At 39.3% G+C, this 25,830-nt stretch overlaps 2 protein-coding genes across 2 annotated transcripts in view; one reads left to right on the plus strand and one right to left on the minus strand.

Annotated features, from left to right (window-relative positions):
* LOC139719786 (mannosyl-oligosaccharide 1,2-alpha-mannosidase IA-like) overlaps window positions 1–886 on the minus strand; it is an 89,728-nt gene extending 88,842 nt beyond the window's left edge. The window contains exon 1 of the mRNA XM_071631170.1: window positions 213–886. Within this exon, the coding sequence (XP_071487271.1) occupies window positions 213–845 (633 nt within the window). The 5' untranslated portion in view covers window positions 846–886. The remainder of the gene's footprint in view (window positions 1–212) is intronic.
* Window positions 887–9,904: 9,018 nt separating this feature from the next.
* Window positions 9,905–25,830, plus strand: part of LOC139719735 (uncharacterized) — a 146,358-nt gene continuing 130,432 nt past the window's right edge. Inside the window, exon 1 of the mRNA XM_071631125.1 lies at window positions 9,905–10,518. Within this exon, the coding sequence (XP_071487226.1) occupies window positions 10,425–10,518 (94 nt within the window). The 5' untranslated portion in view covers window positions 9,905–10,424. The remainder of the gene's footprint in view (window positions 10,519–25,830) is intronic.

Consider the following 25,830-nt stretch of genomic DNA (forward strand, 5'->3'; position numbering starts at 1 on the left):
AACAGCCCCTGCCGCAAATATTAAATAGGTACCCTGTACAAAGCCTACCGCAAACAGGGTGTTTTACTCTAGGAGAGGGGTGCTACCAGCACTAGACTCTAGTACCTCAACTACTGTACAGTAAATACATAAACATTTCTTGCACTTTTCACTGCTTTATTTACACAGTTGGGATGTGTACCACTAGATACCACCAGATCTTCATACTGTACCTCACGTATATGATCTCTTTTGCTTTTGACATCGCTATCTGTGGGTTCGCCGTCTGTCCGATCAATAAAACCTTTTGCTGCTATCGCTTCCTTGCCACTCTTTCTTGCTGCTTGTAGGTCATCCTCCATTTGTTTCTTCTGATCTTCGATAAATTTAATCTTATCTTGTTTAATTTCATCTTTTAACTTATCACTGTCTTCGTGATGTCCATCCGGATTGACACCATCATCGTCTTTACCAGCATTTGGCTCATTGTTTCCCTGTTGTAAGGCTAGTCTCGCTTCTTCCAGTGCCCTATCCTGGGCGATTTGGAGTTCTATTCTCCTCCTGTCTTGCTCTACATGCACATCATTGCCACCATTTTCCCCACCTCTATGGTGATGGCCAGGGAAAGTTTCATCGCCTCCCGGCTTGAAAAGCTGCTCAGGCGAGTCCACAAACGAGTTTACACGGCCTCGCAGTTCTGGCACAAGGAACACCGCACTGTAACATACGCTCATAAACACAAGGAAAAGTAGGTAAACTACGTATCGTTCCGACGCTCGCAATCCAGTGCGATTGTATCCCAAAGGTACGCCATTGGCATACCTCTGGTTCTGATGAAGAGGCAATATTGGACTTTTGGAGTTCATTGTGGTATCTGATTGACCACTTTGGTCACTCGAACTGTGAAGCTTCCAAATGATCCCTTACAAGCCGAACATATCCAACATATTATTTCTCAATCTCCAGTGTGGTATACACACAGGATACGTGCTGTATTTAATAGGTAGTAGGTAGGGAATCCACGTACCGCGTTGAATGTACATACGGTACGGCACATTCGCGATTCCGGGTCGATTGTGGTGACACGCAAGAGACTACAGTACACGCAAGTACACTGTATATGTAGTGTACGATTTATGGACAAATCACCGTACTTCGTTGTCTTACGCACGCACGTAGTCCCACATGTACATATTCTGTGCTATACAGGGGATGGGGCGTCCGCTGCACCGCAAGACAGTTTGTCACAGGAAGTCACCATCATCGCAGGTGCACAAATACAATAGTACGTATAACACTACGTGAAGTACGTACTGGTAAAGGCAAGAGTGAGCATGGAGCTCCATAGTTTAGTAAAATCGTGTGTGACGTTCGTATTTCCACGTGGAAATGAGTGCTGCGCTCACAAACCAACGCATTCGGACGGAGAGCCCATCAAACGCCCTCAAAATGCACTGGTCACGCCCACCAATGTTCAGTCAACCATAAAATTAACTTGCGAAAAAGCTGAAGGAATATTAAACCGGAACACAAAGATATAGATAATGACCCATATGTTCACATCTTATTCATCTTTATCGAACATCATAAACATTACAAGGAAAGTAAAAAAAGAAACATCATTTAAGAAGCGATCGTTATAACGTACCAAAACAGGTGTAGGCGTATCCAAATTTTAATTGAAGTGATGAAAGACAAAAAGAACTGCTCTATAGTACAATCTCAGACCTATATTTCTCACAGTGTTATGTACTTTAACAGTTCTCATTTGCTCTGGAATATCTCAATATTACAAATCGCAGTAAATTTAAAGCTCTCAAAAACATGCTATATTCGTGAAAGAGAAATTCGTAGGCCTATTCGCTTTGTATCAAAATTGTTCCAAAGTCTGCCTCATAATTTTAACTGTGCCATTAATTAAGATATGAACGTGTTTACCACTACACATGTATCACAAAATAATTTTTTATTTGGATATCTGTTTTAAAGATAATCTAGCTCCTCCAGAAGAAAAGTATAATAAACTTACCCAAACAAGTAGAATAACCTTACCCAAACACATGATTCTCTAACTAATCGAGAGTACTCGGGGTATGTATACTTTTTTGTTTTTACCATGGCCGGCCCCACGTTTTCTGACAAGGGGGAAAAAAAAATCTTCAGCGCTAAAGCGAGGCCTTACCGCGCTCAAAGGTTTCCTTCTATTACGATATTGTTAGTCGTATGTTCAGATTTGTCCGAAACATGTTTTCACGTTCATGATATCACAAATCGGTGCACAATTTCATTTGTGAAATACACGTGGCAGGATGGTGGGTTTTCCTATAACATCATCCTCTGCTTAGTCGGATAGTGATAGTTTTTGTTTTGTTTTGTTTTTAAGCACAGAATGTTCGCAGAGATTTTTTTTTTTGTTCATTCATGTCAGTTAAATTTGTAAAAGAAAGGTATACTCATTATAAAGTATGATATTAGATATTAACAACTATGAACAAGTGCATCAAGCTAAAAAGACTGACAAATGTACACAAAAAGTGTGAAAAAAAGCTTTATTTCAGCAGACTGGTTTTCCTTTCCGATGAAGATTCAAGAATGTATAATGCTTTTTTTTTTTAATTGCATCGTCAGTCTTAGAAATCAAAACACCTTCTGTAGTCCCCCCCCCCCCCCTTATCTCCATGAGTGAATATACTGCATCGTACAACAGGATGCAATATTCAGTTCGTGGTAAGTTGCAAAGAAACGATGTTGGACTTTTGTAGCGCATACAGAATCAGTATTATGAAATAATAATCTAGTTCTTTAGGTTTTGGTTTTGGTTTTTTTTTTTACATTTTAATGCACGATTCTCGCCAGCAATGGTTTACAGTTTCCTCTTTCACTTTCAACTTTCTAAGTACGATTTAACGCACCAGTGAGTTTTTGTGTTTTTTTTTCAATTCTGACGGAACCATCATGATCATGACGCAAACAGACGTTCAGAGTCATGACATGTGGCAGCTGCAGGCGATCTTCCGTGGCCGTACAGGAAAGAGCGCCATCTGCCGATGTAGTGCTGCAAACTTTGAATCAGGTGCGCTGGACAACTGCAGTGGCATTTTTCACCCTGGAAACTGGGGTGGGGTGGGGGGGGGGGGGGGGGGGGTGGGGGCAAAAGAATGCGGAAAACGCAGACAGAACAATAATGTACTTTTCATGTTTGCTGTGGCTATTGCTGCTTATTTAACTGCTGCTGCTACAACAACAACAACAACAACTACTACTACTACTACTACTACTATACTACTACTACTACTACTACTACTACTATACTACTACTACTACTACTACTACTACTACTGTTGTTATTATCATTATTACCACTTCTGCGAGCGATAGTTACAGTAATAGAAGTAAAGCTGTATTGGTAAAATAGACGTTGTTGTAATGAAACTGGTATACATGCTTTGCCTTTAGGGTTTCTGGTTAAAACTGTGGGCAGAAGTGACTCCAAAATAGTACTATTCGAAGTGAGTAGTATTCTTGAAAGTTATTTTGTTTTATATTTGGAATCAAAATATTAAGAAGGGGACATGTGAGGCGAGAAATCATGTGGTGGATGCGATGTTGTGGAGGGATCCTACATGCAGTGACCGTACGAAGCAGGGTTCGATGTCACACTTGTTTTTATTTGTGTCATTTTGCAAAGTGATCGTACGAAGCAGCACGCGATGTCAGAATTGCTTTGTGACGTCACAATAGCTTCGATAGAAATAGAACAATTGTTACATTAATTTGAAAGAGTGACATACGACGTAGCACACGATGTCATAGTTGTGTTGTGATGTCATAATTGCATTTTTGAAAACGATACATTTCACAAGAGGCAGCGCGCAACCGAATGTCATAATTGCGTTGTGATGTCATAATTGCATATTTGAAATCAATACATTTCACAATGACCGTTCAAGGCAGCGCGCGATGTCATAATCGCGTTGTGATGTCATAATTGCATGCTTGAAAGCGATACATTTCACAAGGACTGCTCGAGGCAGCGCGCAATGTCATTACTGGGTTGTGATGTCATAATTGAGTGCGACTTAGCACCGGTGTATGTCATAATTGCATTATGATGTCATAACTGCATTTGTTAGATTGTTTTATAAAATGGGTTCAAGAATGTAGCCAATAGGAAGCGCTGAAACGAGTCACGTGTGCTTTGGTTACTCAGTCCCATTGCACTGCGTGTTAAATCCTATTGCCGATCGTCTGTGCGCGCGGCGGCTCCTTTGAATTGCATGCATACGCGCTGTCAATCCTGTAAACAACTGCTAGTTCGGACTGCCGGCCGGCCGGCCTTTCTCCCCTTGTGCATGCATAACATGTGTGGCGTACGTATCATACGTACAGTGTACAGTAGACCAAGCGTTGTGGGACCGGACGCGTACATGGAGTCACTTTGAAGGGCAAATCCAACGATTTAGCAGGTTAATTCTCACGCCGTTTTCAGAGTATGTTGTCTAGTAGGCCTATATGAGGAGTCTATATCAAGTCTTTAAGGTAAAGGGTGCATATTCTATGTAAAATAAGTAAGTTTTCATGCGGGAACTTAAGTGTCCGGAAACCCAACCCCCCATCATATTTATATGTGCGGGATTTCCGAGTGCGACGTGCGTAAATGTTTGGGACGAACATCTTCGGACGTCTTGACCCACAAAGGCAGGCGCGCCGGAAGCAGTTTTGGATTGGGGGGGGGGGGGGGGCAAACATTGGAGGGGGCTCAAGATTAGACCATGCATATGTTACACAATATACACATACACACACACACACACACGCACACACATCTATTATATATATATATATATATATATATATATATATATATATATATATATAAAGTGGCGTACGGTGGGTCGAAACACGGGGGGGGGGCATAAAGTAATTTTGACGGTCTGTATGCTTGTGCGTGTGTGCGAGAGCAATAATGGGACTACAATACATTACGGAATGTGATACATTCAACAACGCAGTCATTGAGGAACATTGTAAGTTTTCCTTACATAGATTATGGAATGACGGTGTGAAACGATCGACAAATTATATACTGTCAGCAACATAAGGTGAATGGCATAGCAATAAAATGCGAGCGAGCGAAGCGAGCGAGCTTGATAATTTTGATATTCTACAGTTCCAAAACTGGAGTTTTAATTGTAGCTATACATTTCGCTTTGGAAATAAATGGGGGCGCATCGGGCGCAACTGCTGGAAATTATTGGCAGCAACATTAGGAGAATGGCATAACGATTCAATGCGAGCGAGCGAAGCGAGCAAGCTTGAAAATTTTGACATTCTACAGTCCCAAAACTGGGGTTTGTAGCTATATCTTTCACTTTGGAAATTAATGGGGCGGCGCATCGGGCGCAACTGCTGGCAATTACTGGCTGCAACATTAGGAGAGTGGCATAATGATTCAATGCGAGCGAGCAAAGCGAGCGAGCTTGAGAATTTTGACATTTTGCAGTCCCAAAAACTCCCGTTTGTAGCTATATCTTTCGCTTTGGAAATTAAGGGGGGGGGGGCATCGGGCGCAACTGCTGGCAATTACTGGCAGCAACGTTAGGAGAGTGGCATAACGATTCAATGCGAGCGAGCGAAGCGAGCGAGCTTGAAAATTTTGACATGTTACAGTCCAAAAACTCCCGTTTGCAGCTATATTTATCTTTCGCTTTGGAAATTAAGGGATGGGAGCATCGGGCGCAACTACTGGCAATTACTGTCAGCAACATTAGGAGAATGGCATAACGATTCGATGCGAGCGAGCTTGAAAATTTTGACATTCTAGAGTCCAACAACTGCCGTCGTAGCTATGTTTTTCGCTTTAGAAATTAAGGGGGAGGCGCACCGGGCTCAACTGCTGGATGCGAGCGAGCGAAGCGAGCGAGCTTGAAAATTTTGACATTTTACAGTCAAAAAGCTGCCGTTTGTAGCCATATTTTTTCCCTTTTATTCATATATATACATATTTATTTTGTTTTCTTTGTTTATTCATTTATTCTTATTCTTATTTTTTTTTTGGGGGGGGGGGGGGGCAAAAATGCGTTTTGCCCCCCCCCCCCCCCCACTTCCGGCGCCTATACACAAAGGTACGTGAAAAACGCTGAAAAATGCTGTTAGTTTTCGAATTTTCGACCCATTTTATAAAACAAATGATGCACAGGATTATTTCGTGGCGTTAGTGGAGGTTATACAAATGATGCACAGGATAGAGTGCGTTAGTGGAGGCGTACAGCTCACTCTCGGGTATTTACAATGTAGTGCAACATGCACTCGGCTTCGCCTCGTGCATGTTTCACAATTGTAAATACCCTCGAGTGTACTATACGCCTCCACTAACGCACTCTATCCTGTGCATCATTTGTATAACATTTCACAGTGACCGTGAGAACTTGAAGCAGCATAGTGCGCGATGTTAGAATTGCTTTGTGATGTCACAATTGCTTTGTTACATGATATTTTGTGAAATGATTTAACAAAGCAATTATTTATATGTCATCCCAAAGGAATTCTGACATTGCGCGCTGCTTCGTATGGTCATTTTGTGAAATATCACAGAGCAATTCTGACATTGCACCTTTCTTCGGTACGGTCACTGAAGGATCAGTAGTAGTAGTAGAAAAAAATTAAAGTAAGAGTGAAATTAATACTAGTAGTTGTAGTATAGATCTAGGATTAGTGAAGGTAGTAGTGTAATATAGTAGTAGTGGTAGTAGAAAGTAATAGCTGTAGTATTATAGTATTAGGATTAGTGATAACAGCAGCAATAACACTAGTAGAAGTATAGTACTACAAGTTGTATTGGTTTTAATTAGGATCAGTAGCAGCTGTTAAAAGAGTGAAATCGATGTTAATAAAAATGTCCTTGACGCAAAATCCAAGCGTTCCACGTTGACCTCGCAATTGCGAATGCTTATAACGAGTGCAGTGCAAAAATGTATTCCATGTCACAGTGCTTTCCTTTTGCTATAGCGCCCTCTTTTGCTAAGGTCAATTTTTCCACTTCAGCAGTAACTTCTATTATTATTAACATTTTTTTTTTTAATTCAGCGTCAGTATCTCATGATAAAACATACCCGATTACCATTGACAAGTGTTATTTTATAAGTTAATAATACGATACAAGAACTTTCTGTAGAGGGATATTAGGGGTAATTTTCAACAGCAATAAATGTCATGCGAATATAACATGATGATTCGTAAATACAAGGGTATGCGTTTCAAGATTATCTCAAAACGTCACACTTGATCGCATGTAAGTAGAATATAACTTGAACATTGCTTTTCCTAAGTCTCCTACATAAACTTCAATATTAGCTATAACTACACGCCAAGTTTCTATTTGATTTTGTTCGAGATGTTGTCTTTGTTGTCTTCTCGTTCTACTATCATAAAGGAGACAGTTTCCTTCGTGTAGATTTGGATAATTGTATTAAAATGACCCAAGCGAATGAATGAATGAATTAATGAAAGAAAGAATGAATGTATGAATGAATGAATGAATGAAAGAAAGAATGAATGTATGAATGAATGAATGAATGAATGAAAGAATGAATGAATGAATGAGTGAGTGAGCGAATGAATGAATGAATGAGTGAATGAATGAATGAATGAATGAATGAATGAATGTATACATTGTGTTCAGAAAATTGATGCAGTGACAACACGCCGTAGATGATCAATAAATTGACGATGAAACAACAAACGAACCTACAAAAGACGCAAGACTTAGCAGCAAACTCAGGGCTTGACAATAGCGTTGGCCTGGTGGCCCGGGGCCACTAAAAATTAATATTGGGCAACCAAATTTCCAAAGTATCGAAGGGTATCTTTTGATGGCCCTATCAGGCACCAAAGATTCAAGATGAATCGTTATGTTTATTCTCCTTTTAAGCCAGTAGATTTCTTTTTCGGGCAACCGAAATTTCAGATTTAAAGATTTTAGTGATCTGAACGGGCTACCAGAGGAAAAAAAAAGTTAGTAACAAGCTCTGAAACTCTATGTCGTCCCGAGGGCCCAGCAACACGGACTGTACACTATAGATTCCTTTCCAACAGTAGCGTGAAGCGTTTATCAAATCTCGCTATGCTTGTTCAAGATAAATATGACTCATCAGTTCATATTGTATTTCTTTCCTTTTTTCATTTGTGTTAACTTTGGCCTTTAGTTTTCAGTCGTTTTTTTTTTTTTACTAACGTCACTAGAAAAATTCGTATAATGGCACAGTTCAGGTCAGACTGGTGAAAACTAGATGAGCAGTAAGAGAGGAAAATTTCTTTGACATGTTGTGTTTTTGAATGGTTAAAAGGTCTTCCAAATACAAAAATGCATTTTAATAATTATGATACAAGGCAGTAACTAGGGTAATTGCAATGGTTACATGCTTTTATGATCTTCAAAAAATAAAGGACAGCTGTATGCCACTTGAAAAAAAAGCGTCTTAAATCTGTGCGGCTTATGTAGATAAAAAAACATTCATGCTCTGTTCGTTTCTTTTGAATAACAATGAAATACTTATTTCCTCGTAATTCATCCCCGTTTTTATATTATCTATTCAATTACCATCGGCGACTTCACTTGCTTTACACAATTAAAAGATGTGGTGGTGATGATGTGCTTTTTGTAACGAAAAACCATCGTAAGCAGCATTCGAGTCCCTGACACAAAAAGGGTCATGGAGACACATCATCACACATGCACAGAACAGGACCTGGTGAGAATGGCCCCTGGAGTAGCAAACATCGGAAGTACATATCTCTAGCGCTTTTGGATTGTGGTCAAGAGGGGAGGTGCCTTGAATGAATGGGACGCACGCCCGGCGTAACATGCGGTTTTTGTGGTTCTTAGGGGCAAGCGTGCTCCAGCATAATGTTTGAATCTCGGTGGGTGCTCATCCCCTCTTATGATTACAGTAGGATGGGGGGGGGGGGGGGGGGGGGGGGAGTGGGGGGGGGGGTTATCGCATGAGAAATGCCGTTGTGACGTCTTGCGGTTACATGGAAAACCGACACATAACCCCACTGGGTGCTTTCCATCAATTTCGTGTCACGTGATCAGGAAGAATGAAATGACAAACAATACGAAGCAAATGCTTCATTTGAAATAGTAATGGAGTCGGAAATAAAGGAAGAAGAGGACGAAGGAAATGATGAAAAAGAAGTAAGGAGGAGGTGAGAAAAAGGGATGAGATGATAACTTATATGTCTCACTTCCTGCTTTTAACTCTAAACCACACTTTTCGACATCTTGTAATTATCTCGCTGATAAAACTTTCTGAAAGACAACGCAGTTATAACAGGGATATCATCTCCCTGGTTATAGTTACTGCTGGTATAGTTTTATATACGCTTTAGTGAATTTATAAATCTGTTTACAAAAAGATACGGCGTACACAATAATTACGGGAAGCAGGAGTCTCGAGCGCGCAGAGCAGTGGGCGGGATTTGTGCTAGATACGAGATCCTCATTGGTTACAAATTTGCGATGGTAAGTCGAAGTGTTTGTTTCTAATCGTCACCGTCAGGAAGTTCATGTTTTCGTCAGTGGGCAAACAGCAGCCACCCTATTCTAAGAAGTGCTGATACCATAAGTGTGAAAATGATGATCTGTTTTTCACTTCAGAAGAAGAAAAAAAACCCCTGAGATCCGGTGTTTGAGGGAAATCACCTTCTGATGTGCCTAGTGTTACACTATCATAGTGTGCCGATGATCTGGTACTGGTAGTTCCATTGTAACTCAAACTGAGGAAGAGTTATTCGAATGATCTCTGACACTCGTGTTTTGACATAATAATTCTCAATCCGTTGAAGATTTCCTACTTGACGCCTTGAACGCCTACCCCTATGTCTCGATGTGTTTCTCGTTAAATTTAATTGAAGGCATCTGAATGATGCGGACTATTTTCGGCGCTCTCGGGTGCGGTTTTTAGGGGGCAAGGGGATTCCATTAACCGTGATTCGGGATGTGAATGAGAATGCATGCCAACTAACCAACCACGCTCTTTTCTCCTCCCCCCTCGACAAACTTCCAACCCCAGCCTGCTAGGAGTGCGTATACATGGCACACACGTGTGCGCGGGTTACTGGCCCGTGAGGTAAACAAACCTCGCAATCCAACGCCGCATTCTTGGACTGACATTGCGGAGCTTTGTGCGACTGCAGAAGTCCATGAAGTTTGCGGGGAAGGCGTACTTTTCATATTATGCTCCGTTTGTAGATATTCTTCTTGGCTGTTATTTGCGATCTCGCTATCAGCTCGAGAAGAAACAACGCTTTCATATCGCAAGTGGACTATTGCTACATCCTTTTCTCGGAAGGACATATATTTCATCGCCTCTGTGATTCTGGAGTGATCGTGAGTGCAGTTGGGATTTTTATTTCTTGGAGATAACTCTCACCCCGAAGTGGAGATGGCGAGGGAACGGTGGCCAGTGGAGTTGGTCTTTTGTGTTGGGCTGCTTCTATCGCTCTTTGGACTGTGTCCGGCCGATTTCTCAGTTACAGGTCAGTAAAAATCAAGTGGTTGACTGGTTGACTTTTTGTCGGTTGTAATTTGTTGTATTTCCCCCTCTTTTTGTGCGTGTGATGTCCTGTGGTTGCTCCGTGTATGGCTGCAAATTTTCATGCGGTGGTGCGTTTCAGAGTACATGTATACATGTTTGAAGAGAGGGAACCTAAATGACATCTTCTTTGGGTAAAGTTATAATTCAAATTTACATCCCTAATCATTATTACAGTTTGGAAAACTGTTTGAATATGAAAAATTGTAAGGATGTAATTTTGTAGGCTCTCAGGGCTGCCATATGAAGTAAATGACTATTATATAGCACAATATGAGCAAGTGTGTGAGTATTGAAAGGTGGAGATGATAAAAAAAAAATCAAGACCAAATAGAGCAAAACATAAACTTATTCTTGTTTCAGCTTGAGCTATGAAACCAACACCCTTTTCAAAAGGGAGAAAGGGGCAAGTAGGCAGAACAAGTACAATAAGGCTCTGACAATAGCTACTAAAGCTGAACAAAACAACAATTCAAAAAACAATTTCATGCTTGATCAATCACATGATGTAGATCTATGTCTTGCACAATACACCTGAGATAGAATACACTGGCATTAGAACAGTCAGTCAGGTTTGGCAGAGAATGCATTATAAGCCATTTGTTTTTATTTTTATAGTTTATTCATCTCACAGTGTAGTTCTTTTGCAAGTGTTTCTTTTTTTCCAAACTAGAGTCCCCCTTGTTGATCCCCGAGGGATGTTAAACTCAAAACATATTATAAACAGAGACTCCAACCCCAAGCACCTTCTGATCTGGAGATTCTCCCGCCCGAAACCCCTAGCAAACGGGAGACTCCAAGTTGATGTGTGCAAAGCGCGAAGTTCCTAGGAGTCTAGATGTTCTCTGGTGCTATCTAAGGCTTATTTTTTCAACATACGATAGAAATAAGTAAGAAATCCTTTCCACCGGGAGACACAGAGCCAGGGCGGGAGAAATCAAATTTCAAACGGAAGAACGGGAGATTGTGCAAAAATGGGCTTTCGGCGGGAGATCTCCCGTCGAAAACGGGAGAGTTAGAGTCTCTGTATAAATCTGCAAGAATATTGAAGTCACAGTAATTGTTTTTAAAGAATGTGGGGAATATTTCTCCTGAGATTGTATTACATAATTTGGTAGATCTCATGAGAGTGAAGAGTAAAGTGTACATTGCTTTGAAATTGGTGTCTGCAGCCTTTGCAGTGTGGTGTGAAAGTTTTACATGATGGAAACTGCATTGTTGTTGTTGTTGTTCTTGCTGTTGTTGTAGCATCTTTCTATGATTGCAAACTTTTGCCTGAAACAGTCTTTGGACTTCACTTGTATTGAGAGAATGTGCATTGTGCCTAAAGAAAGGGTTTCAAGTGGTTCAGACAAAGTAAGAGAGAAAAAAGCAACAAGAAAAGTATACCAAAGATAATCCAGTTGGAGTTAGGGCTTTCTGCGATGCACCCTATGGATATGATTTATTGGTAGCCAGTACAGATTATGTATGATTCATGAGCGTGTCGCTATGCTGGTGTGATGAATAAATAAGAGATGTAAACCTCACTATGTTCGGCAGATTGCCTGAAGCTGTGATAGTGAGACAACCATTTACTGGGCATACGATACATCTTACATGCCAACATGAACTCCAAAAGGCAAGGGGGGTGGGGTGGGGGTGGGGATGGGAGGGGATATAAAAGGGGCAGGAAGTGGAATCACTTTTCTGTTGTATTCTATGAATGAAAATGTAGATCACTCTACTCATTGCAGAGATTCATCACTGATGTGATTGTGACTGCAAAAATTTGTTGAAAATGATGATGATGATTATTTATTATGATTTATTCTTATTGTGATTATAATCATCACTATCACCATCATTTTTTTCATTCTTACTATTATCTTATCAAACTTGTCATCTTTTCCTCACCGCTGATATCATTTTTGTTATCTTTTCTTCCTATTTTCATGATAGCTGTTAAAATTCTCCCAACCTAGTCATGTATCATAATCATCAGTGCTTGTCATGCCAGTCTGTTTTACAATTTTTGTTTCTGATGGTAGAATACTACTGTGCATAAATGTTGGCATAGTCTTGCAATGAACTGTAGTCTTTAGTTGCTTGTCCTCTTTATACCTGTGCAAGAAAGGGATGGGGGGGGGGGGGGGGGGAGATGAACCCTCTGGAACTCTATCAGGAGGTACAACTCTTAACAGGTGTATGTACTTGGTTCTGCTGTTTTGTTTCACCATGTTTTTTATTGAATCACTATGCGCCTTTCTCTTTGATAAAAATGTCCCTTTTCAAGGACAGAATACCGTCCATGGACAATATGATGTAGCTGTATTATGTATGACACAAGAGCCGGACTGCACTGAGCCCAGTTCTATGTAATCCCTGTCTCCCATTACTGAAATGGGCTTGATGAAATTACAGCTCGGGTTACATATGTTCCATTAGCTGCTGTAGTTTCACAAAGAACTGATGCATAAATATGTATTCAAACAGCACACACTATCTGTTTTAAAAAAAGTGTGTAAGTGAAAGATCTATAGGCATGAAATGATCTCTTCGCTATGCCTGGAAGGAGCAATTCTACACGGTCTGGATCAGAAATTTGATGTAATTGTACTGCAGCATGTATACAGCCTCATGAACACCTCTCTGTCTTCTTTCTTTCTTGATAGTATTCAGGCGACCACAAAGCAAACTTTGTGAGACCGCCAGGCTCAGGGGTTTTCCATTCTCTTGTGTTTGCACTTCGTGTTTTGTTCGGGAATGACCATCCCCTCTTTTGTACTGCCCAGCGCAATCATGCAATCGGACGGAGTTATCAGATAACTGACCACAGTTACTAGGCATGGCTTCCTGCTTACCATGGGACAGAGTAAATGACTGTGTGCACGTCGTTTGTCGAAGAATAAACACCAGTCTGTCTAGCTTTAAGTATCTCACATTTTCGGAGAGGGCAATCCCTCTCCTGTAGTGTGGATCACCTCCGGTCTTGAATGAATGTGAGGTAGCAATCAGAATGCAGAGCAGGTAGGCCTAGGCTTACTCTTTGGAAAGTTAGTGTCCCTCTTAAACGGGGAAACCCATGCAGTTACCACCAAATTGGTCTGAAAACAAGCATTGGCTATTATAAATACATCCCATTCCCAACAGGGTATTACAAAGTGTGTGATAGGCCTACATGTTTTTCTACGTTTCCAAATGGCTATTTAGGCAATGCCCCCATCATTTAAACAGGCAAGTGTCCATACTTGCCCAACACTAAATGCTAAATGCCTCATGTAAGAGGGCGACCAGGTTTGTCGGACTCGGGTCGGTCAATTATCCACCCACACTGTATTTTAGGGATTTGAAAACAATGACAGTTTTCCTTGAAATTGCTCCTGTTTTCTTTCTAAATGCTTTTGATGTATTCTATCTAGTCATCTGATTGCCTTGAAATTACTTGTGAGATAACCCACTATTTTGAGAGCAGCCAGGATTAACTGTGTTCTAAGTGGTTCAGTTTGCATACATTTGATAAATGTTATTCATCATGGTAAAAAGTCAAAAAAAAAATAAACACAATCAATTTTTTTTAATTTTATTTTTTTACTATTGATGATGATGTATGGGTCTACAGGTGTTTTTAGAACTGGTGGTATCATTCTCCTTGTATGAATGATAAGTGTGTCATTAATCAAAGTGTTTCTTGTTAATTAGAAAGAAATCTTTTCTCGCTTTGAGGTGGTCTGCCTGACACTTGTTGTGGTGTCTTTGCTCACATGATGAAGAAGGAGGAGAAAAAAGGTTTTATGGCATTGTTTTTTCTCAGTGCATTGCCTCCAAAAATCTGATCAGGATTCTGGACAAACAAGTTGCAGTTTTTTTTTTTTCTGCTGGATGTTATTTGTGTTGCCATGACCCAGATGATGTGGATATTTTTAACTTAGACCACGTGAGGAGACATAAAATTCCTGCAACTCAGCTGAGCCTTGAAAGCTGATTCTTCAAGTACATTGTAGTTACAGTGTTTTGTAAAGCCAGAAGAATGGAAACATACTTATGTATGCATTTGTGTATTGCTGGCATGATATCACCAAAGTGCATAACTGGTATCCACCAAAGACCTTTGGAAAATAAATTCTACTTGTATACAACCAGTACAATTGGTAAGTAGGTCTAATTTTCCTTACGTCCCAATGAAGCTGAGCTGTGTAAACTTTGAACACTTGGCAAAGGGTAATTAATATAGATTTATAGTGTAGTGATGATTTATAGCTCAGAGATTTGATTTGTCAGTTGTGCCTGAATTTGATGAGGGAAACTTTTGGAAGACTTTATTCTTTAAAGTCACTTACACCAAAAGGAGGATGCCAAACAAATGACTGTAGGCCTAAGTAATCTGTTTGTGATATGAAATATAAGCTGAAGTCCTGTAATTGTAATATTTCGATGAAGTCACACTTTGTGCAGATTGTGTTGTCTTCTTGTGTTCCCCAGGACTTTTGTAGAGTTATAAAGAAAATTCTGCATTTTTAGTTACTTGTTCTTCAAAGAATTCTTGGGCATACATTCAAACTCCTTATATCATTCGAAATTAATTCACTACCTTCTAGACTGATTACCTTAGGATTCATTTTTTGTATGTTTGATGGTATAAACATCAGAATTACCCATTTTGGCTGCATAGTACCACTGGAAAGTTTTGCAGTGATATTTACTTTATTTGCCATTATGTTGTATGACATAGAAGATACGTTTAAACTATGACTGACAATAGACTAGGTTGTTGAAATTGTTGTTGTTGTTGTTTTCTTGGGGGGGGGGGTTAAATATAGTAGTGGTTAAGATATTTGTCTTTAAAACAGTGGTCCCAAATTCAAATCTCACCATGTGTCTGCAATTAATTCTTGGACAAGATATAATTTACCAGTATACAATGTACTTTCCCAGTATTGATGTATAATGGGAGTCTCTCGTACTAGTGGTACGAGTTATGTCAGGGTGATGATAAGGCATTGCACTAAGAAAAGGCTGCCATTATGTAAAAGACTGCCACTCTCTGTTACTATGATTATCATCCTATCTACATGTATGTTGACTATGGTATACCTAATGTACACAATGTTGTAGTGCTGCCATGTGAAAAAAAAAAGAATCTTCTATTTTATGTGTGACTGCACAGTGCTGTTACATTTGATTTATCAGCCATGCAGTCGCCAGCCAAACCTATCCTACTTATGAGGGCAAAGACCTCCTCTTTGGAAACTTTGGAGTGGGGGTGAGGAGAACATCAAGGCTCTGAGATGGGGGCAAGCTTGCACCCCTGCAGTGTTGAGATCTAAGTGTTGTGATAGCATTGAAACCGAAACTGGTGGAGTTGGTTATTCTAGCTTTGAGAGAGATGAGTTTAGAGTGGCGCAGGGTGATCTTCAGTAATGTTAAGAGCCAGAAGGGTGCAACAGATAACTATAGTATACAGGCATGATGTTTTTTTTTTCTGTTCCTAATCTAAGAGATGTTTTGAAAACATTAAAAAAGTTTGATTCATTTTAGAATGAGGGACCTGTTTAGATGTACTGAGATGAGCCTTCATGGTGGTCTTGGTATAACTTGCAATCATGTCTGGAGGGGATGGAATGTATTCAACCCTGTAGCACTGTTCAAAAGTGTATTTTGATTTGAAAGTGTGTGATGTGACTTATGTGTGTCTGTGTGTGATTGTGTTTGTTTTGTTATTTCCTCAGTTGAGAACCCAAAGAATGCACAAAGCAATTTTAATGATACCATCTGTGTCTCACCCATGACTGGAATAATGGTTATAAGTTACCTCTCTGTCCAGAACATAAGGTCATTGCCATTCTTTTTCTGTGATGTAAATACAGTCAACCTCACAGTTATGTAAGACAAATTGGCCAGGAAAAATTCTGCCCAAGGTAGAAATAAACATGCAAAATTTTCTAGTATGTAAGTTGATATTCACAAAGTTGAGGCAATTTTCTGTGGTTCCTTTGGATTTGACTTTTAGGCGAGGTTGACTGTACTTTCCATTATGGTGCCTTGATACAGAGCACTTCATATTAAGTTTGTCATTTCATTTTTAGTGAGAACAAGACTATGATTCAGGACTGTACCAAACATGATGTGCTTTCGGCTCAGGGAGAGAGGGATTTCTCAGGAAGGATTTTTAAAGAGTGAGAGATGTCAAAAAAAAATTTCACCTGTTGAAGTGTGACAAAATTGTGCTAAAAAAGTGTGTTACCACCCAGGAGAAAGGGAAGAGGGAGGGGTTAACACTTCTGATCATGTGACTATGATGTGACTTCAGTATTCATCTACATTTCTGTAGAATAAGCGTGCATTGATGTAAGTATCATGCAATTTAAATCACATATATATGTGGTGAGAGTATCTAGATGTAACTTTGTGCACTTTAGAAAGTGTGGAATGAGGACATTCTGTACATCAGTCGTGGTGATACTCTGTATTGCTGGAAGAGAAGTGTTCCTTTATTGGCCACTTGAATGTGAGACTCATATTTTTCTCTGATGTCGGGTACACTTCCAAGTTACTGAATATATTGTCTAGCATGTTTTCTTCAAGTTGGTGAATATATTGTCTAGATAGCATATTTTCTGCACACCAACTGCCTACCACTCGCCACTGTTGTCTTTGCCCACACACATACTTCGTGCTTTATTTGGCTGCTGTGGAAGGCTTGAATGAGATAGCCTCCTATTATTCATAGTCTCGAATTTGTTTTGAAGATAAACAAGTGGAGAAAAGTGTAGCCCTTTTATCTATCACTTGTGTCTTCACTGTTCACTGCTGGCATGGAGATTGTGCAGCCACTTTGCAATACAAACAGGGTGTTTATAGCAATATACCAAAACAGTGTAGCTATACAATGAATTTATACATCTGAACGCTGAGCTAAGTCCTGGAATGAGTTACCTGCTATTATCAAAGAATGTCCTACATTATCATCTTTTAAACGTAGATATAGAATGTTTTTCATCCAAAGTGCAGCTGAATAATTATTGGGATATTTGCCTTTTTGCTTTGTTTTGTTTTGTCTTTTGTGTGTATTTTGTCCTTTTTGCAATTTTGTGTATAATTTCTAATGGTATAGATTCATTCTAAAAATGTATATCTTTGATTGCAATTTGTAACCTCAGTTGTAAGGGAATCGGCCTTGATAAGTCCTATATGGTCTTTTCTGATTCCCACACATGCTAATTATAGCTGTTTGCATCATTCCTTTTGTTTTTTATGTAAACCTTATGTGCAATATATGTTATGTCCATGTACATGTACTTGTGTTTTTTGTATACTTTTTAGCATGTGGAATAAAATTGAATTGAATTGAATTGACTAACGAAACGACACATAACAAAACGATGTATAGCAAAATGATGGTCAGAGCATCGTTTTGAACTAGAATTCAATAATGAATCAGCATTCCATCATGTCCATTGTGCGTCTGAACATACACTTGTATGGCGACCATAGAATGGTATAACTGGGCAGGGCTTAACGCGAGCTCGCGTGAAAGGTGACCCTATTCCTCTCGCTAACTGCCAGGTCTGGACCATAACAGCATGCGCAGTGGGAAACTGCGCATCTATATGATGTTTTCCAGAATGGTCGAGAGTAGCGTCTGAACGGTCTGTCGGCTATACGATGATTCTTTATACGTCATTTCTTTATCGAGTTTTGGTATAAACTGGCGTGCGTCTGAACAGGGCACAAGTGTGATGGTTAGAGGGAGAGGGAGAGAGTGAAGGAGGGAGAGGAGGAAGGGGAGAGGAGGATATTGCAACAGAGAAGAGAGAGGGAAAGAAGGAAGAAGGGGGAAAGACGGATGGAAGAGAGAAACTTCCGTGGATGGAGGGAGAGGTGCTAGATATAGACTGTCAACAGAGAGAGACACTTGGCATTCCTGAAATACTTGTGATGTTGATATTTTGTCAGTTTGGTTCAAACATTGGACTTCTAGGAAATCTATACATATATGCCTATACTGGTGAATATTTCTCATCAAGTGCACAGGTTGTGTTGTGTCTATGTACCAGTGGAGAATTAAGTTTTTTTTTTCTTTTTTTTTGCATCTTAACACCCATGAAGGTACACGTAGTAGTATTTAGTAAGTTCTTTCTGCGTACAGTTTGCCCAAGACTGAGATTCCCAATTGTTCGTGCGCCACTTTGTTTCATGAACCTCACACCAGACTGATGAGTTTTGGCTAGATGGTTCCAGAAGTTATTCACATCTATAGGGAAAACTGATGACATGTTTCAAGTGAAACGCTAGTTCCATGACTGTGGAAAGAATGGTATGGACTTTAATACAATGCCTGCCTCTTCAAAAGTCCAGGTCTATTCATTCTGGCATGTCTTTCTGTGATTAATATAATTGCAAGAAGTCTGCAGAAGTACAATTCATGCAAGAAACCATCCTCGAGAGAGGTAGTCTTTTCTAACCATATTTTTTTCTTCTTCTCAGTATGTCCATTATGAAAATTGAAACAAATGCACTGGGCTTATCTACTGAATGGAAGACCCAGTGTTCTCTCAAGGACAAATTCATGTGCGTTGAGAAATTACAAGTGAGTGCTGTCGTCTGCCACTGGGCCAGGGCAGGGCTGAATGGAAAGCGTACTCTGTCTTTGGCACAGTTAAATTCACCAGGCGATCATTTTTGGGAACATGTGCAAGAGCCCGATTTTGTCTCCCAGCTGCATGCTTGCGAATATTTGCCAGAGCTTTCAGCCGTGAAATACAGAGCGTCTTGTCAACAATTGGGAGGATACTGTAGCTAGCCAGCTGGACAGACGCAAGGAAATAAGCTGCCATATCATTCCCCTCAATTCGGGCAAAAATACTCCCTTGTAATTTTGATAATAAAAGCCAACAATTGATTCTCTTCTGCCCATTAAACCCTTTATGCCTGGACACAGAAGTGCATGTTTACATATGAATTGCGTTCCTGTGACTTTTGTTTGTGAAAAAACACAAATTTTCTCGTCTGCAGGGAGTTTTTCTCTGGTGAAAATTACCCCTGCTATTTTCTGTGCTCCATGGAATACAGTAATTGCCCTGTTATAGGCAAGCTGAGTTAGATAGGAAAGTGTTATTTGGTTTGCAGTAACCCCAGAACAGACTACAGTGTAGTACATGCTGGAAGGAATAAGATGCATCCGTGGCTATTTTTGTAATCGCTGTTTGACCTGTCATGTGAACATAGTAGTGGAATAAATTATGTTGAATGTCATGGAATTACTTTTATGTTTATAATTTGTATAGTCAGAGTGTATTAGTTGTCATGAACATAATATACATTTTGTGTATTGATGCAGTGGCAACTGCTACACCTTTTTGACCCCAATGTACATTGTAACTGTAACATCTGTAGATGATGCCCGAATGGGCTGCCGGAGAAAAAGGTTACGGTAGTTAAATGTTAGAAATGTTAGTGTTGATAACCGTCATACAATATCATAGGTCCTACATCTCATGTATGTCATATGTACCTGGTTAGTGATAGCCTTGCCTGACATGACCATTGATAATGAATGTGATATGCTTCTGATGGGTCACAATTCCCTTATCAAAGTAAACATGAAGTAGGGCCTACTTATCTGTTTCTCAAAGAAAAGTGTATAATGGAGGTGGGGGCAAGTGATAGTAGACAGATTTTTAAAAAGTTTTCAGAGAAACTGTGTGTCTGCAGAAGGCATATGATATACATGTATAGAATTTCAATAGGGGCCTACATCTTGAACTCAAGTCAGTTGTGTGCTGTTGGTGTAAACAGCAGAAGTGGCACAAGTGTCGGCACTATAGATAAATGTACTGTGATTGTGGTAAACATGTTGGACAATCCAAAAAACTAAGTGAATGTCTGGTGGCACAATTATTGTGCCATTTTTTCCCTTTTTTCCTTTTTTAGACTTCACGGGAGATTTCAAAACTTGTAAAAATTGTTTTCCGAGTTGTCGTCGCCCGGGGCACATCCGTTTTTCCCCCTTTGTCGGCTTCATCAGATGCCAGCCTCGGACCGGCCATATTTCAATGCTAGTTTGGGGACTACAGGGCAATTTAGCCTCTACAAGAGACCTAATGGGCTGCAAATGAATTGAGCATACATGTACGTCTCTTATTTCCAGAAGAGGAAGATGTGCTTGAACAGTGAGCAGAACAATTGAAGTTGTCCATGGACTGTGCTCTTCAATGGATGTAATGCTCTGATCTAAGGAACCGTCATGTTTATCGGTGTGATTGGAAGAGAAAACAAACAAACAAACAAACAAAACATACTAATAGTTTTAATAGAGAACTCAACAGGGATTTAGGGAAAAAAAAGATATTGGGGAATTATTCCATACCATCAGAATTTTATTGGCATCTAATTGTAGCATTGAATTTGTTTTGCTGCCAAAAACTTACTCTGTATGCTGAGATTTTCTGCTAATTTGCGTCGATGTTATCTATCCTTGAGGACTTCCGACAAAATCAGTTCTACATGATCTGTTTACAAGTATACTGTAACTACAACACAAAAATCAAACAAAATGTTAAAGGTAAAACGAATTTCTAAGTAGTAGATTTAATGATGGCTGAAGGAGAAATGTCTTCGAAAATAAAAAGTAGTCTGGATTTATAGGAGAGAAAATCAGTAAGTTGGTTTAAAAATTTTGGCAAAGCAGGACCTTATATAGGTTTGTTGACATACTACAATCTCTCGAACTGTTTCATTCAACACTAACATGGTAAACATTGCATCCACCTACAGATGTGTGTTGTCACTATAACTTGATGAAATTATTTCTTTCTTTTTTTTTCACAGCAAACCAAGTCTCTATTTGTTTGCTGAACTCATATTATATTCATTCCCATTTGCACACACAGGGATTTAATACCTTTTGTGAAAAGATAGGAGAAGCCCTCATTTTGGCCATTTTGTTGACACAGAAAGTGTGGGTTACTGCATGCCATGGGACAATGTAGATAGCCAAGGCAGGTTTATTCTTGTATCCCACAGGACATGGTGTAAGAAGAAGTTGTGGATGTAGAATGAAGAGCAAGTTTCCTCACAGTGAGGTACAAAAGTCATATTTGGGTCATTTTATTTACATAACAAGAGAAATGCTGTGCCAATGGACACTGCATCCAGGGGCAGATCCAGGAATTCTGTAAAGGGGGGGGGGGGGGGGGGGGGGGGGCAACTAATATTTCTGGTGCCACTTCCGGGTTTCATTTCATTTTTTAGGTGATCCGAGTATCCTCTCGGATCACCTTCTGTATCTGTACTGATTCTTTGTTCTTCTTTTTATTCTTCTTTATTTCTAACCAAAATTTGTGCAGCGGTTAGCTCAGAAAGTGCATCGCCTTTCAATGTCAAACTTATACCATATATGTATCATGTCCCAAAGACGGCAGATCAAGTAAAATCATAGTGATCAGTCGACTGTGACGTCACTATGACGTCATTATATGAAAACACATTTTCATTCATATCTCATTAATGGAATGGAATTTTGCAATGAAATTTACGTCACATACATTTCAAGTTATGCGCATTTTACTCATATTCTCAGAATTCATATTTTCTCTTAAAACGTGCGCGTACGCACGCGTTGAAATATTTGTATGCTCAAATCGAGCTCAAATTTTTTTTGCACACGTTTCAGACCATTTGGAGCATTTTTTGAAAAATTGAAAAAATTGGACGGACGCATACGCGCGCGCACATATTCGCACACACAGCTCATATGCAATGGAAATTTCCCGTTTTTTTACATTTATCGGATGCCTAAAATGTCAAGGAATATTTCTACCAAGTTCCAAGTCAATCTGACTCAATATGACGTCATACGGGCCCGTCAAAGTTGAAATTCCGAGCGCGCGTCAATGGCGATATACAGTGCAACGATGCCAAAAAAACGCCAATTTTAAATCCGATTTTACTCGTCAGGATGGACGGTAACCTCCCATTTTCTTTACATATTCTGAAAGTTGATGAGTTGGATATGTTATTTCATGGGTTGGCGATGCTGGCAAAATGATTAAAAGATATCAAATTTCTTAATAAAGTAAAAAAAGTAAATTTTCAAAATGACGTCATCAAATTTCAAGTTCACTCGAGCGTATCTCACTTATCCTTTGCCAATTTACACCCAAATTTCAGTATGTTGTAGCTTATTAAATGATCTTTCATTAATATAATTACAACATTTTGATTGGAGGACGGCATCACCTCGTAAAAATGGATTGAAAGTAATATTGTCAAATTTGACCAGTTTACATGTTATCTCTATGGGACAGCAGTTTTTCTGACAGTGAAAATTGACATGACTCTCTTTTTCAAGCACTAGCTCACTTATGCTTCGGTGAATTTCTCCCAGATTTTAGTATGTTGTAGCTGAGACTTTGGGCTATCGCAAATGTGCCCTCCATTTTTTCATATGATGTCGGCATCACGTCGAAAAACTTGATTGAAAATGGCACGAGGCTTCGATGCAGCATCATTTTGCTTAATACACAGGGCCTATCTTATGGAGAATGAAATAGGTCATTGCGTAGCGCATCCGACTCGTAATCCTAAGGTCCCTGGTTCGAGGCTCACTCCTGCCAATATTTTTTTAAAATTTTTTTGAACACTTTTTTCCTTCTTTTTCTTTAGTTAATCTTAATCTCCCTTTCCTTACTTTATCTTTTTCTGATTTTTTTATGCTTCTCCTTCAAATTTCTATAAAATAACATAATTTTTTCTTTATTTTTCTTTCTTTCTACTACTTTCTGTGCAATAGATGAACAACAACAATGGCTATCAATCCCATATTTTGCACATGTCTAGTACATGTCACGTACATTATTTCATAAAATAACAACTACTTGATCGGACACCATCTTGGGTATGTAAATTAGGGTCAAAGGTCATAAATGTTTCATCCTGTATCTTGGTGAATACATGTCTTATCTTTCCCATATTTTGCACACGTAAAGACCATGTTACAAGAATCATTTCATAAAATAATCACTTTTTGCTTAGACGCCATCTTGGGTGTGCGAAGTGAGGTCAAAGGTCAAATATACTTCATTCTGTATTTCCGTTAGTGTATACGGAATTCGGTACCAAAGATGGCAGGTCTCACTCCCTTTTCTAAGTGAGAATCCAAACATCACACGGCCAATGTCCCGTCAACACAGATGAAACCTGTATGGTCATGAATATTTGGATCAGGACTCAAATCATTGATTTTCGAAGAGATCGGATCACCTAATTTGTCAGTGTTGACAAATTCCGGTTCTAGTTTTCTTTTTATTTCTTTTGTTTTTAACGATAAATAATGGGGGGGGGGGGCGTGCGTCTCTTGCGCCTCCCTCTGGATCCGCCACTGACATCTACAGTCAACCAAGAAAGTTTTTTTTTCTTTTTTTGATAATCCAGTGAGTGTTGTGTGATACGACTTCATCATTTGAGAATGAAGAATACTTATTATCGACCCAGTGAGAATGAAAAGGGCATTAATTTCCTGCTACAAGTAGTATGTCTCTGTTGATAATGCGTGGGTATGTGTGTATCTTGACATGAAGATCGGTTGTCATTCCTTCCACTCTCAGTTGATAAGAAACTGAAGTCAAGATTCAAGATTCAAATTTATTTTCATTTCCATCAAATAAACAGAGAAATGATATACAATGTTTAAGCAGAACATATTTATATTCGCATTCATGTGTAGGACCTATCCAGTATGTTTTCCTATTTTATCTGGTTTGCTGCTGTAATGCATCTGCCACTATTCATAACAATTACTTTTGTTTCAGTAATGGTAGACTCTTTTTGACAGGGGTGTGTACAGTTGCATGTGAAATACAGTTGTACGGTTCCTGATGGCTCTAAGCTGAATTAAAGGTACTGTTTACCATTGGGAGCAGTGATTTTTAAAAAAATGTTCGAGTTATCACATTTGATGCATATGTGCAGGTCAATTGTATCACGAAACATAGTACCATATAAAAAATTCGCAATAAAGCCTAAAGGGGAGATATCACTATTTTTCTCAGTAAACCATAACTGTAGACAGTTTAGTCTAGAAACAATTTTATTATTATTGTTCACCTTTTGTATATTTAACAATAATCAGCATTGATTATACTTATTTAAATTTTTATATTGGTTGTTTCTATCCCTAACTCACATTTTACAGCTATTTTGAAGCCCTAAAGCTGGGTTTTTGTTTCATCTGCAAATGGTAGATAATGCCTTTAACCCGTTGAGGATGAGTACTGAGTATACTCAGGCAAGGGTCTATGGGAAATGCATAGCAAAATCAACCCACCCTCAATGGGTTAATCGATGCCCATAGAGAAGATACAGGTGACTGGGTAAACAAGTTTGATGTTGCTGCATGATTTAAAAAACAAGGATGTGTTGGGCTCTCATAGACTTAAAGCCAAGTTGAACGTTCAAGATGCTTGTCTCTTAAGTTTAAGAGCAGATTCTAGGTTCTACTTCAGTGACTCCATTCTGATAGATTGTGCTGTGGTTTGGATGATTGTATAATAGATGTGCATGGAGACAGCTTTACCATTCAAGCATTTGTTACTGAGTCATGGTCCGCCATAATTTGTTGTGTTCCTCCCCTCCCCTCCCCCACTGTATATACATGTATCTCTCTTTTTTTTTTGGTTCATTTTTTTTTCTTCAGCAGACTTGGGATGCGGCTGCCTGAAGCAAAATTCATAGTCATGATGGATTGAAACAATTTGGGCTTTCATTAAGCCTCCATTAGTCAAGGCAAAGGAAGAAACCAAAATGTATGAGGAGTCGAAGAACCAGAACACAATCGAGATCTGAAAAAAAAAAATGAGGACAGTGACATCTGGGATATTTCTCATTCATACAAGGTTTTCTGTCAAGAGTAGAGGCAGGCAGAAGACCTTCGGAAATTTCTCCAAATCAGTATACTCTCCTCACCTTCTGAATCTGATGGTATCTGTTTTCTGTTTCCAGTAGCACCCTTTCAGGCTATAGAGTGTTCATGTAATACAACATTCATGTGTCTGAATGGCTGTATTATGTCTGATGTTTTGTATTGTATTGCATTTGTGCAGATATACTGCATTGTGTTTTGGTCGAATAAACAATAATTTAATGATAAAGTAGTAGGTCCTATCATTGATATGGTCAATATATGACATACATATTCATGTGAAGTCTCAGCATGTCCATATTGTGTGAGTTGGTAGGGCTTTTTTGCGAACTACTGTAAAAGTGGAAATTTTCATGC

Source organism: Diadema antillarum, unplaced genomic scaffold, assembly GCF_040938485.1.
Source record: "Diadema antillarum isolate AM-2024a unplaced genomic scaffold, OU_Dant_1.0 scf00000114, whole genome shotgun sequence".
Lineage (NCBI taxonomy): Eukaryota > Metazoa > Echinodermata > Echinoidea > Diadematoida > Diadematidae > Diadema > Diadema antillarum.